The sequence below is a fragment of the Anser cygnoides genome, chromosome 1, assembly GCF_040182565.1.
Source record: "Anser cygnoides isolate HZ-2024a breed goose chromosome 1, Taihu_goose_T2T_genome, whole genome shotgun sequence".
Lineage (NCBI taxonomy): Eukaryota > Metazoa > Chordata > Aves > Anseriformes > Anatidae > Anser > Anser cygnoides.
Window position 1 is genome coordinate 140,158,566 of NC_089873.1, and position 14,299 is coordinate 140,172,864.

General features: G+C 37.0%; 1 protein-coding gene across 2 annotated transcripts in view; it reads left to right on the forward strand.

The window, feature by feature from the left end:
- Positions 1 to 14,299, forward strand: part of OCA2 (OCA2 melanosomal transmembrane protein) — a 205,757-nt gene that overhangs the window by 56,161 nt on the left and 135,297 nt on the right. For both annotated transcript variants that reach the window (XM_013180616.3, XM_013180617.3), the window contains exons 7-9: positions 5,546 to 5,703; positions 7,832 to 7,914; positions 8,252 to 8,405. In XM_013180616.3, coding sequence (XP_013036070.1) covers positions 5,546 to 5,703; positions 7,832 to 7,914; positions 8,252 to 8,405 — 395 coding nt within the window. The remainder of the gene's footprint in view (positions 1 to 5,545; positions 5,704 to 7,831; positions 7,915 to 8,251; positions 8,406 to 14,299) is intronic.

Sequence of the window (14,299 nt, forward strand, 5' to 3'; positions counted from 1 at the left end):
CACAGAAAGAATGAGAACTATTCCCGCAATTCTTTCCTAACCACACAAGTTTTCAGTCTTTAAGAATGTTATGAAATGCTTACAATACTTTGTGTTTATTCCTTCCTTTCTAAACTATTCTGCCCTGACCTAAGTAAAATTTTAAGTATTTCTCAAGCAATAGGGAACAGACAGCTGGAGCAGAACTGTGCATTAACCTTTAGAATTGAACAAGGCTTTATGAAATTAAAAAGTAATGGGGATTTGTGGATGCTACTGAGGAATTACACAATCAAACTCTACACTACCAGTCATTTAAAGAATGTCTGTCTCCCTAATAGACTGCCTTCTTTTCTTTCACTGCACCTGGTACAATTATTGCTATTTCTACACTTCTCAATAGTGTATACTGGCTTTTTACAAGAAAAGATAAACCTTCTTCCAGTGCAGTTCTGGGGTGATGGGTCTCACACCTACCTCTCTGAGTTGTGAATTTCCATCTTTACTCTGTCCCTGACAAGTATTTCATTTACAATCTTGTTTACTTCCCTTTCAAGAACACCTGTACTTGTGCCAGTTACTGCTATAGGTGAGGGAAAGTTAGGTTAGTCTAGGTGCAGCAATTTAATTTTCCCTTTTCAGATTTCTTGTCAGAACTTACTTCTTGTGGACCTGAAATCTAATAATAACTGGAGAGAGGACTGTGAATTCTTTCCAAGTCTGCCCCCAAATTTTTCATTTTTATGAATATATTTTAAATCTTTTCAGTCCTGATCTAATTGTTTGCTTTATATGCTTGACATCTCATTAAAATTTTTGAAGTGAGGACTGACACTTTGCAAGGTATATATTTCCACAGCACCTACAGTAAGGGGTTCCTTACTCACTTGCTCCTGAAGAATTATCACCACAAAACAAAAGTTAGAGAAAATACAACATCTCAAGTTTTGACTGAACATGTCTCTGGTCATCCTAAAAAGATATAGATATCAAATTGACTAGTCAGTAGCTATTTTCTCTGGCTTAGCTCCCTCCTCAGTGGCTCTGAGCAATTTCAACATGCCCCATCCAGTGTTAAGATCTCAAATTCTTAAGTAGAAAGTGTATCTCAGTAATATATTGAAATTTACATCATAGGCTAGATTTCTCATTTTAGTTGAATTCAGTGGAACCATTCAGAAAAATTCCACATATGGAAATTGATAGGAGAGGCTTTAGACAGAGAAGACAAAGATATGCTGACCTTAATATCAAATTCCTCAATTAGGTTGCATAAGTTTGAATGGTGGGTCAAATATGTTAATCATGGAGCAAGAAAAGATCACTAGGTAAACTTGTAATCATGCCACGACCATTAATGACACTGAAAATCACCTTTTCTGCTCCCTGAACCAGAGGTATTTATAGAAAGAAAAACTGTGAGGCAAAGAGCATATACAGAATTTATCAGACTTTTCAACTTCCATGGAAGTTGAGAAAAATAGGTTTTTCTTCCAAGAAACACAATTTAAATGAATGAATGAAACAGCTTCTCAAATCCCTTTAATTCTTTTCTCTCTTTGAATTTATTCGGTTTGTTACTCTAGCCCTCTACTGTCAGACACTCCTTGGTAATTTTTTCCTTGCAGAACACATTTAACAATGGTTTAAGTTTGTTGTTGCTGTTGGAAACAAACTAAGTATTTTGGCCTGCAGGCAGTGTTCAAACTGCTAAGTAGATGGATGAAGATGAGGACCATGTTCAGTGGCAGGCAAAGAAGCAGAATATCAATGTATGGTTGAGAAAATGCTATGAAAAAATAGTTTATTAAGAACTCATAAAACTTCTGAAACTGATAGAACACTGAGAGAAGTTATAGAAGAAGTTGTGTGCATTTTGAACTTGGTGCATCTTGAAGGGGTAATGTAAAAACACCCTAACTAGTTACAGCAATCTGCTTTATATCAAGAGAGAAAATTGCAAAATGCAGAAATGATCCCAGTTAAGGGCAACATGTAAAAATAGATAGTAAGGCCCAGAAAAAATGTCTTCTAAAAATAGCAAGACCTAAGAAACCAGCATGAGCAACGTGGTCATAAATCAGGATCAATAGTATACACGCATATTAGAAACTTGGTGAAAAATAATCAATAGTTGTAATGATGTCAAGGTACATTTTACAGTAGGCAGAGTAGGTGATACAAATAGATGTTAAAGAAAGTGTAAAGTCAGCCATCTGCATGCAAATAGAAGAGAGAATCTCTGTCAGTCATAGCTTTTCGGTTGGTTCTGTACATACTGAATAAATGGCTTGATGTAAGGTAAAGCAGGGACTCTCTACTTAGGGTGTGACTTAGCTACACCTGAGTTAGTCATCCTAGGCTCTCTATAGCTTACAGAGGCAGCTGGTGCTTCTGTTGAGTGATTCCTCTCAACTTAATGTGGTGGTCTAAAATAAGGCAATGAATTCCATCTCAAAAGCACTTTCTTTTCACTGAGTTTAAGGGAATCAGAGTAACCAACTGAGATGCAGATATCCTCAGTACAGAAGTAGAAACTGTGGTGAACGAATTATAATTTAAATATTTAGCCGCTGCATCCCATTCTATCATGTTGTTTATGTAAGCTACAAAAAAGTAAAGTGACATGAGTTGACTCTCACACTCTGTTCGATACCTTCTCTGAGCAGCTAGTCAGAAAACGAAGAATGGAAAAAACAACTCTTGGTTTAGCTTTGAGCGATGCACCCAGGCTGGTGCCAGATGTAAATACAGAGAGCCACTGTGTAATGGTGCACAAAGCATATGCAAACCAAAATCCCTTGACAGGATAATTCACAGCAGTAATATAATTTCAAGAATGGAACTACAGAAAAATGAGGCAGCTTAGCTGAAGTGAAATAAAAAATAACAACTCCAGCTGTAAATCTTGTCAGGGAGATTTTTTTGCTTTAAAGGCAAATACTGGAGGCCACACTGCAAAAATGTTAAGAAAAGAAAAAAAAATTACCAGCATGGTTAAATTGCAGAGTAAGAGGGGATGCTAGAAGTAAAAAGATAGTTTTCCCAAAAGTTGAAGTCACATCTGAATGATTAAAATGGAGAAGAGATCACATTCTGGCAATTTAAGGGCAATATAAAACCAAGATAAGGCAGAACAAAACTATTCTGAGGAGCTGCCTGGTGAAAAAAAAAAACACAACGCATTTTGACTTATCAAAACATGGCTGAAGTTTTCTCCCAGTTTAGTTTGATTCTACCTTTCATAAAGGCTGTGATCTGCTGCAGTCTAACAATGGAATTATGACAGAGTCTCTAAATATTTTTTTGGAGAAAAATAACTGATGGGATTTCAGCTCTAAGTGCCTCATTGCAGATCAGTGAATGATGTTCAGTTCCACTTGCAATCAAAGGAGAACCTTTTTTTTTTTTTTTTTTTTTTTTTGGTAGGGCTCTCTTTGATGGTTTTATAAATGCACAGAAAGAAATGGAAAAAACATCTAAAGTATCCCCGTCTTCACAGGAAAAGAAGGAAGGAAGAACTCTTCTTGGAAATAAGGTTTCATTTTTTCCCCCTTTAATTTTAAGCATCCTTTATAATAGCTTCTGAATGTGTCATCTGAGTAATTACAGGATTTATTTTAAAAGTATTGCTTAAAAGGGAGCTGCCATAATTATATGCACCTGAAGCTTTTTGAGACACAAATTACTGGCTACACTTCTAATAAAAAGCAGACTGTCAAGAGGTGTCCCAAATCATTGGGTTAATAACTTCAGGTCAGCAGGCCTCTTAGAAAGTATAATTAATGTCTCTAGCTAAAGGTATACATATAGTTTCAGTGGACACTAATCATATATTAGGATACAAAAAAACTATGATGCCAAGTCACACTTAAAACCTTCAGAAAAGGAAGAGAACTGTACTAATTTATATTTATGTTTTCTAAGGGCTGCACGTGTAAATAATCTTGACTGGAATTAGTTTCCAAGTTTGTTGCATCTCGGGTTATTTTTTATGATTTCCTACGCAATTTCTTTAAGCAAATAGATGTTTGGGGGTGGTTGGGTGGGTCATTCTTGATGAACAGTGTGTGAACAGAGGTGGTGACTTGCCAAACTAAGCAGGGTGAAATTTATATTACCTTGCAATGCACTGGCTGTTCAACTGCCACTAGATCTGCTAGGATTTTTTTTTGGTTACAGAGTGTGAGAGGCATCTCTTGTCCAGACAACAACGTCCTTTTAAAGGTGAAAGAACTCTGCATAATGTCTCAGGCTTTCCCCATCAGAGTGTAGGAAGAGCCTGGTCCTCTATGGATGGCATTACTGGGGCTCACTGGGAAGTGGGGCATAGCAATGCACTGGGTACCCTCTAACTATTCTGTGTTTGTTCTTCTGTTAAAATTTGTGAGTTCTGTGGGCAACGGAACCTCTTTCTGGAAAACTCCTTCTGGCAGGTACACAGTCTTGTCCGTTTTTTTTACATTAGATTAATTCTTTGTAGTATATTAAATTAAATATCAGAAGTTAAGGCTGTTAGGATACTCAAGCATGCATCTGAGTTGTGTGATTTCAACAGGGCATATATGTGTAAAGTCAAGTGTCTTCTTTCCCACCTTATACATATATACCCATAAATATACACACATGTATATTGGTGATGCTTTTGCTCTCTATCTCATCACAGACAGTAGCAAAACAATTCCACTGTCTCTCTGTTGTAGTCTTTTTAAAGTCTGTGAGGGCTTTCAAAGCTCAGGTTTTCCTTTTTCCCCAGGCCTCCAGGGATGCTTCTTTCTCAACCAAGCCAGAAATGAACTCCTAACAATACTGAGTCTAAATAGTCCTAGATGTATTGGATAAGTAGTGCCGGACTTCTAATGGATTTGTCTCTCATGGTTGGCTGATTTCTTAATTATATTAGACTAGGAATGTAGTTTGACCACACCTCATACTATACCTGAGAGAGAGAGAAAAAAAATAGAAAGGGAGCTGGAGGGGAAAGAGACCATGAGTGTTCTGGCAGAAGCTTGAATATATGTTTTTAGATGTTAGCAAACTTGTGAATGAAATTTTGACCAAACAGCAAATTCTCCATCATGAATGGGGCACTGATTCTGATTTAGTTTCCAATGTGGTTGCAGCTTACACAGTGTTTTTCCCAATACAATTTCTGTGATGTTTAAATTGCTGAGCTAATGATGCAGCCTTTCATCTATACAAACACTTAAAGAGCTTTCTCAGTCTCTCTGCATATTTCCATACACTCTTTTGGAGCTTTGGTAGATCTGCAATGTCAGCTGAAACTGATTGATCTTAAAAGTTGCTAGGAAAGGACAGACGTATTGTGATCCTGTAAATTCTGTTTCCTTAGGAAACCAGGCCAAAACAGTGCTACTTGCTGAAGAAATATACGTCTGTTTTGTTCTTTTCATAATTTCTTGATTATTTTAGGTGAATGTGGTTTGTTGCCTTTTTTTTTTTTTTTGTCATTATAAGTTGACCAATTTCTATTTTTAATTCTGGAGTTGGTACAACTTATACTCATTTTTACTGGAAATTCAAACCTTAACAGCCTTATTGACAGCTATGAATCTGACAGATTTTCATGATTCTGCTCTGTTGAGGTTAGACCTTGGAGGTCCATTTGTAGCAGATGTAGCTGACGAGCAAACAGAGGAATACATTTTAGTGCAAATCAGCCAGACTGAAGATGCTGTCTCAAGGAGGAGACACCAGCAGCAGGTGATGGTCTTTGCATTTTCTTTCACTTTTTCTGAGATGTGTTTTATCTTTTGTGTTTCCATCATTGTTGTGTGCATTAGTTGGTCATGCTTTTCCCTGTGGGAAAACCTGTGTGAAGGTCAGCATTAGAAAAATTATTAGAAAAATAACTAGAATAAGCCTTTGCAAGACTTTAACCTCCTATCAAAATTTTCTAAACCTGATATCTCTTGGCTGACATCTTGCATGAAAGTTCAAATGTTAAAAGTTGGCAACATTTCAAAAGTTAGGAAGAAGAAACAAGTGTAAAGTACCTTTTTGCACTCAGTGAAATACATTTTCACATTTTGTTGCAAATTATTTTCTCAGGCAAGTTGTCACACTTATTGGCTTTATTTCTCTTAAGTTTTTTTCATTGCCAATGTTGTCTGTAACAACTTCCTGCTGCTCCCTTCCTGAGAACTCAGTAAAGGAGGATTTTTTATGAGGTGTCATTGTGTATCACTGAACAATGAAAATAAGCCTCATCATTTAATAAATAGCATTGGCATACAAACTGCTGCTTCTCATTCTGTATAGGTGGTGTCCTGTTTCTACCAGTGATAATTTAGCTGAATAATGTCAACAGTATGCCTGCTTACACCCAATACCACAGGCTGCAGAGAAAGATTAGTCCCACTACCTCAGTGTGCCAAAGAATACCATAATGGCAATTACTCCCTTAAACCACTCAACTCCCTGATGTGGAGAATGCTGCTGGCAGTGATCCCCAAGGAGCCTTCGCACTGCTGCAGGTAGCCAGAGCACAGTTTGTTGTAGCAGCCCACCTCCTGCTGGCACTCCAGTGGTGGTCCTGACATGACCAGATTATGCTACTCAAAATGACTTTCCCTGCCTGCATGCTCCTCAGGCATTTCTTTGCATCAGATGTTCCAAGTTGGCTGATAACGCTGTTTCTTTTTTTTTTTTTCTCCCTGCAATTTGTAGCACACAGGGTCAAGACAGATTCAGGATTTACACTACAATTAACTGAATTTTATGTTTCTTTACATTTATTTTCTTAAAAAAAAAAGATAATTTATGTATCTGTATTTAATGACATTTGACTAAGCTTGCCAGTATATCAGTGTATTTTACTGGGTAAAGCTTCAGTGTTTTCTTTTCTGAGGCTCTTTTCCCTCTCTTTGTTTTTGTTCCTCTCTCTCATTCCTCTTCCTAGATCAGCCAAAGAAGGAATTCTGTTTGCTGAAATTCTAGCATGTACTCTTCATAATGTCTGGGGGTAGGATCTTGCTGTTGGGCTTCTCATCATCTGTACCTCATGTCTGTTAGTTTTCTTCCTAGGCAGTCTTTGGGAGCAAACCACATTGTCTCTTCTATGGCTTAGATGACAGGTCACTCCAGGGACTATTGCCTGTGGGAGAACAACGGACACTTCAGCAGCTTTGGCTGTTTTCCCTTATGTAGTCTTCTAATGCTCTCCTGGCAAGTCCTCCATCTTAAACCTGCCAAGAAAGAATATCTTGAGCATCATAATGTAAAAGCACCACGCTGACTGTCTTGAATTCTTTTTTTTTTCTTTTTTTTTTTTTTTTTTCCCAAGCCATTTGAATTTAAGAAAAATATCTTGGGCCACAAGGGCACCACTCAGAGCCTGGAGGACACTTGTCCTAAGTGCCATGCAGTTTGTGTTGCAGGTCAAAGAGGGCTGTGCAAACTTCAGAAGCTCTGTATCAATTTGTCTGGAAATTTGGGATTGCTCCCTGGGATTTGTGGCTCTTGCAGTGTGGAAATGCCCACAGTAGCCTTGTGTTGTGTCACCTAGTTGAGATGCCTAGGTGAGGAGCCTAGCTGCCCTAGATGTTCCCTAAAGCCAAACAGAAAGTGTGATGTGGTCTCCCCTCTCTAGAGCAGCTCCTGGAGCTGTTTCTGGCTTCACTCATAGAACAAGGGGATAAGGATAAACTTGCTGAAGGCTGCTAACATAACTAACAAAGTGGAATGAATTTCGGCTGGTTTGTGTGATCTCCTGTCCATAAAAATTCTCCAAGCTGCAAAGGAGATAGAATGAAGGGATATAAAAGCCAGAACAGAGGTTTATCACTTTCACTGACTTCTACTAATATTACCAAATCTGACCCTTTTGCAGGTGGTGTACAACTGGTCTCTACCTTTAAGTTCAAGAAGAAATCAGCAAATCATCACAACTAGAACCTTTCAGATGCCAAACAGGTTGGCTACAAGACTAAGAAACAAACCATTGAAGTTTACATAGACTCGGCTGCCAAAGAATAAGATAACATTCTAAAAATAATGTTACTGACTGTTTCAGAGGGGCAGGAAAGCATGACATCTCCTTTGTTTTTTCAATGCATTTCCAAGGCTGGGTTGCTGAGTTATCTTCCAAGCAAAGCTATCTAGAGGGATAAAGTGAAAATATTTGAAAAGTTGCTTGTAATTGCAAAAATATAACACATATTTATAGATTCTTAATATAAAATTAATGCATAAATAAAATGAATGAGTTTTCATTACAGAAGAAAAACAAAACTTTTCTTCCTTTCCCCAGAGGCACCATCTTCATAAACATTCAAGCTTTCCTGCAGGAGCCTGGAAGCATTCCTCTCTCTGTGAAACACCAGTACCTTCATGCTAATATAGAGGCACAAGTAACAATTGCATCCATCATCTTAGTTGGTGTCTATGTGCTGATCATACTGGAAGTAAGTCATGTTTTGTGCTTTGGTTTTATTTTTTGACCTACATTGCAAATGGAACGTGAGGAAGAGTTTCATTCTTGGGCTGTAACATACTTTTAAAATCTGTGCCTGAATCCTTGCTGAATCATTATCGTTGCTAACGGAATGAACAAGGTATGTGTGAGGAAATTGTTCTGAAGTGCAACTGATGCTGGCTAGCTATACTAACATTACAGTGGTTCTTGCATGTTCTTCTACTAGCACCTCTTAATGTTTTAGTATTTGAACAGGATTATAGCTTGGCTGTGAGAATAAAAAAATAAATTTGGTTTACAAAAGATGCAGAAAATCTTAGGTTAAAAGCAATTAACTTAAAAACATTTTTTTTTAACTTTGGTTATTCCCTTTTCTAAGGCACCTCGAACTATAATTTTGCTTATTTTTAAAAGGTTAAACTGTGCACACTTTCTAATATCACTGACATTTAGAAATGTTTTTACTGTATTATTTAAAGAAAAAGAGTCTGAGTTAACATGAAGAAGTCAAGGGATGAGGAACTTTAAACATACATTGTAACTTAATTCCAAAGCCGTGAGTTACCAGACCCAAAGAAAATACCTCAAATCAGCACTAAGGATGAAAAACATGTCAGAAAGAGCACAGGCTGCTACAAACTTCTTTGAACTGAAAACATTAACTGTCTGATTATCTCGAAATACAGTACAAATACAGGGGCCTACCTTCTCCTTCTTCTTCTTCTTATTTTTTTAAATTGTGAGTATATACATTCTCCATGAATTTTCCAGGTTGATTCACACCAGATTTCCACTAATATGAAACAGAGAAGTGAATCAGGTCTATAAGGTGCTTAGTAATGTCTGGCATGCTCACTACTTTTACATATCCCTTGTGTACCTTAAGCTTTTCATCCTGTTACCTGCTGAAATGGTAAGAAAGATAGGTAAACGCATTCTTATCAAATATCAGTAATGGGCACATGTAACATGACAGATGCTTCAGATGCTTAGATTATGTCATTCAAGACTGGCGATTTATTTATGAGGCTAAAACTGGTTCTATGTATTTTCTAATTGAACAAAGAGATTTAATATTAAGTGTGAAAGTGGTTTGGACTAGATCTTGATATAAACATAGGTAGGCATGCAACACAACACCAAAATAAGCTTCATACTCTTTAATGCAGCTTTTCAAAAAAAACCCTACGCAATCCTATAACAATTGCAAAACATCCTTTTTTTAAAAAAATGTATGTAATGGCTGAGATTTCTTGTTTGCATCTTAGAAAGTCACTTTTGAACAATTCATGTGTGCAAAGGAAATAAAGGCTTGAAACTGAAGAGCAAAACTAAGAAAAGCACACATTTTCCTGTTGTTTCTAAGAAAAAGCTCTGAAACTACTCATTAGTTCATTGTTTCTGTGAAATGATAATGGAAAATTTTCTGTTGATGGCAGAAAAATTATTCCTGCAAATTCAAAGACATAAATAGATCTTTATATGTAAACTTTGTTTGAATTTTAAAGTGTTGGAAGTCACCTATTGCATCACAATTTTAGATGCTTTCTCCATAATTTCTGTAGGAACGACACATGCTACAACTAGAGTAAATTTTAAACTATGAATTTATAAGCTGGCAATAACTAACATAAAATAAAACTTGACTGTTGTTTAGTTCCCTCATGGAACTCTTCCAAGACATAGATGTTAATATTCTTAGTATACGTAATAGTGGCTTACCTTATATTTGATATTTATTACTTTGGTGCCTGAAGTCCTGCTTTCTCACCACATTGCACTCTAATCCATTAACAGTTATCACTGTTAGAGAAATCAATTGGTGTTGCTGCAGGAGCGATCTCTCATGGATTTTCATTTTCTGTGTTGCTGCTCCCCTTCTTTTATCTGTCTTTATTCTAGTTTCCTGTGTTTTATTCATTATCATTGCCAATATAGGTTCAACTTCAGGCAGTGAAGACACCCAAACAGGTTTTAGAGCTATATTTTCACATATTTTCTTGTAATGGTAAAGAAAGAGGAAGCCTTTTTTCTGTTACAACACATGAGCTATCCAAAGGTGTGCCTCTTGCTCCTCCTGCACAACCCTTTTCCCCATACAGGAAACCCAGATCTTGTGCCCACAACCTCCTCAAACCCACTGTCCTCACCTTTTAATCCTTCCTTCCCCTTCTCAGCCTGCCCTTTGCTACCTTATTCATCAGCGAGCATACAGGAAACAGACTGCAAGAGCTTCTGCCTCCCACAGATAGAGATGATAAGAGACAAAGGAACATATTCTGACTGAAAAATGAAATGCATTTGCTGTAAACAGTCTCCTCTAAACTTGCAGCAGTGTGAAAACATGGGGAAAATTCTGCTCTGAAGCAGCTGTTTGCATCTTTTTTGATATTGAATTTGTAGGAGCTCAAAGTATATCAAGAACCAGTCCTTGTCAGTAGGGGTCTTAGTATCTTCTGAAGAACAGCACATTGTGAGACACGTTAAGCCACTGAACCTGGTTTCTTCATGCATCTATTTTAAGTGCTACTCCTTTTAAAAATGATTATGTGTTATTTGATCATAAAAATATTAATACATTTTTGGTAAAGGAAGATTCCACTTTCTCATCTTCAATTTGTAATAATTTCTTCTATATGCTTGCCATAAACATGAATATTTTTGTATTCACCATCCTACTCTACCCCTTGGAGCTTTGGTGTATTACCCTTAACTCTGGACATCTCTTAGTTACATTTTCTTTGTGAAATCTGTATGTTCCTTTTTATTTCTTTTCTTTTTTTTTTTCCTTCACATATTCATTCTTTCCTTCAGTAACTAGACGTTCATTCTCTTGAAATTGATTTTTCTTCAAATATTGAACAGTTACCTCTTTGCATTTCAGTCTTCTCTTCCGTTCCCTTCTCCCAGAGGAGAAAAAAGAAAAATAACTGCTTCTTGTGATATTTCTGAATTAATCTAATTTATACTATTTTATAGTGTTGTAGAAAGCAATGAAGTATTTCATTTCCTTCCTGGAAGGCTACACTGCACAGGAAATTAAAGCAAGGGTACACTTCAGGAGGTTCAGATCTACCTGTTTTGATGTCAGCTCTGACATCTGACCCTTCAGGGTTACTGAGGAACAGGTGGGCTATAAGTATGTTTTGACATTTTCCACAGGATCATATGGTGTAAAGTCCAGATGTCCAGAGTTTTACATAGATGTTGCTGTGCTAAATTAGTTTCATGGTTAAAAATTTCATAGGTTCCCTTTGTAATACAGTAAGATACTTTTGACTTCTCTCCTTTTGTGTATGTAGATAACAGAATAATACACTGGTGACCTTGAAAAGAAATCTATCTGCTTATCCATATCTTAAAATAGTTGTTAATATTAGAAAGTTTTACTGGTGTTTAGAAAAGCTTCTTGAGTTCATAAAGTTCTTAATAGTAATTATGAATTGCATAATTGTAGCTACATTGAACATGCAGTAATTAGAAATATGTCAGGAGGAATGTGTAACATTTATTATTAAAGGACAGAGATCATTAATTTGAATGAATTATTAATTGTGTACACTTGTCCACTATTTTCTATTAATTGCATATTTTATGTTGTGGGCTAAAATGGAGTGTTAACTGTTTATGATACTTAAGTAAACCAGAAAATATGAAGTTAATAATCTTAAAAACAAAAACTATTTTACGAAGCATTTTATCTAGTCAGGAATAAAAGGCAGAATAACAGTCATTTTATTAAATAATAAGAAAGTACTGCTAGTACTTCATATGGCAGAAAAGTGATGCTGTCAGGTGCCTGAAATTCTGTGAGATCCTCCACTGGAGCTGTTTTATCACAGCACCTAGCATTTAGTTTCATATCCTGTCCTGTAGGTACCCCTAAGAAAGATCTTGTCAGGATCTTTCAAATAGTATTTTAGTGATCTGACATCTTGAATAACATTTACAAGTCTGTATTTCTCCTTAAAATGCAAATACAAAAAGTGAAAGTGCAAGATCTGGCTTTAAAAGGTCTAGCTTCTTGCTTTGTGAAGCATGGACTAATAATCACAATTTTCAATTTAATGGAAATGTGGAGTATCAGTTTCTTTCCATATCACTTTTCTATTATTAGCTGGTTTAAATTATGAATAAACATCCCTTAAGCTCAATTTCTTTAATATAGAGTGATTTTTTTAAACAGCATCTAACCAGTAGAAACTAGCTGCAGACATAAAAATTTTTACATTTTAGTATGTGGTTTAGTACAATCATTTCTTCTAGCATTGTGGGCTGGTTAAACCAATATCAGAAAGCTCTTTTACAAATGAAATAACATGTTTCTTATTACTACTGTCTGTGCTCAGACAGTCCTCTTTTTTTTATTTTTATTTTTTTATTTCCAGTAAGAGGCTATTTATTTGCACATGGGAAATTATACTTTAGAGAGGGAATAGGAAAACAAGAAATATTCACTGGTGTACAAAACATAATACAAAGAGATTGCGATAGACTAAATTTAAGGAAAATTTTTTTCCGATGAGGAGATTCACAGAAACTAGAGATGAGCTTATTCAGCACGGTTTCTCACTTCCCATCCATTCTCATATTGATCTGTGCTTAAATATAGATAGAGAATAGAGTGGACTAGAGTCTTGACACTTACACATATATCCTACCAAAAGACTGTTAGTACAGGGATGGAAGAAAATCCATAGTCTTTATTTGGAAAGATGGCATAAAAAAGAAAATCGGAACTGCTGCTCTCCCTGGCCTTAGTGTGAAATAAGTACATTCCTGCTACTATTATTTCCAGTTGTGCCAGGATGCAAGAATTGTGAAGAGGCATTAAAACACTGCTGTAGGTGTTGGCAGAAAATTAGGGCAGATAAGAAGAAACCATCTATCCCTTTTTGGTGAAGAGTCTGAGCCATACCTCATAAGGCAAGATAAAATTTGTCCTCTTCTCCTGTCTGGGACTGGGAAGGAGAAAAAAAGCACAAGGTGGGGGCAGAGCTGGTAAACCAGTGCCTCCTTGGTGTGCCAGCCAGCTTCTAGCAGCACAAACACGCTGGAGAGCAAAGACTTCTAGACTGTCTTGATCATTTTCACTATTTTACAGTGAGGTAGAAATGGAGCCAGGAGCTAGGGCACAGAGAGTGAACTTGCTGGACAGAAGCAGAGATCATTAATGTCACGATGCTGTGAATGGCATGGAATCTGAATGCTGCTTAGTGATATCTAAAATGTAAAAATCCAGTAGAAAAACCTAGCTTTCTATGGAGCTGGTTGGCTACATCTTTCCTGGGCAGCAGGTCAGGTGCTTTGAAGTCTCCAATACCATGGTACACCATTGCCATTCAAATGTCTCTTTTTTCTATTTTTCCAGCTGAAAATGTGTAAGGTAACAAGGGCTGTCTTGCTGTGTCTCTGAGTAATGCTTTCATGACATAAAACTGATGGCGTGCACTGAGAACGGTGTTGAGGCCTATGGAGTGAGTGCCAGGAGGCAGCAAAGCTTGCTTAGATGGAGGACTGGATGGTGTTGTGGCCTATGGAGCAAGTGGTAGGAGGAAGCAAACCTTGCTAGCATAGGTGCTGGAGGACTGGATTGAGCAAGGGGATCTAGATGTAGGGCAGATCCATCCCTCCTGTCCCCCAGAGGGAATTTTTCTCCAAACCTTACACTGGATATTCTCCAAGAGTGTTGGTGAGGCCCAAACAAGACTTGCGACTGAGCTAGCAATTAAGCAACGTGGACTGTCAAGATCATTTCTTTTTTTTTTTTTTTCTGATTTAGGAGGATGATGTGACCTTATATGGAGAAGCTCAAAATGGCTTAAAGTAGCTGTGCAGGAGCATTACAAGTTGTTCCTTATGAGCAGCAGTACTGCCCAGGTG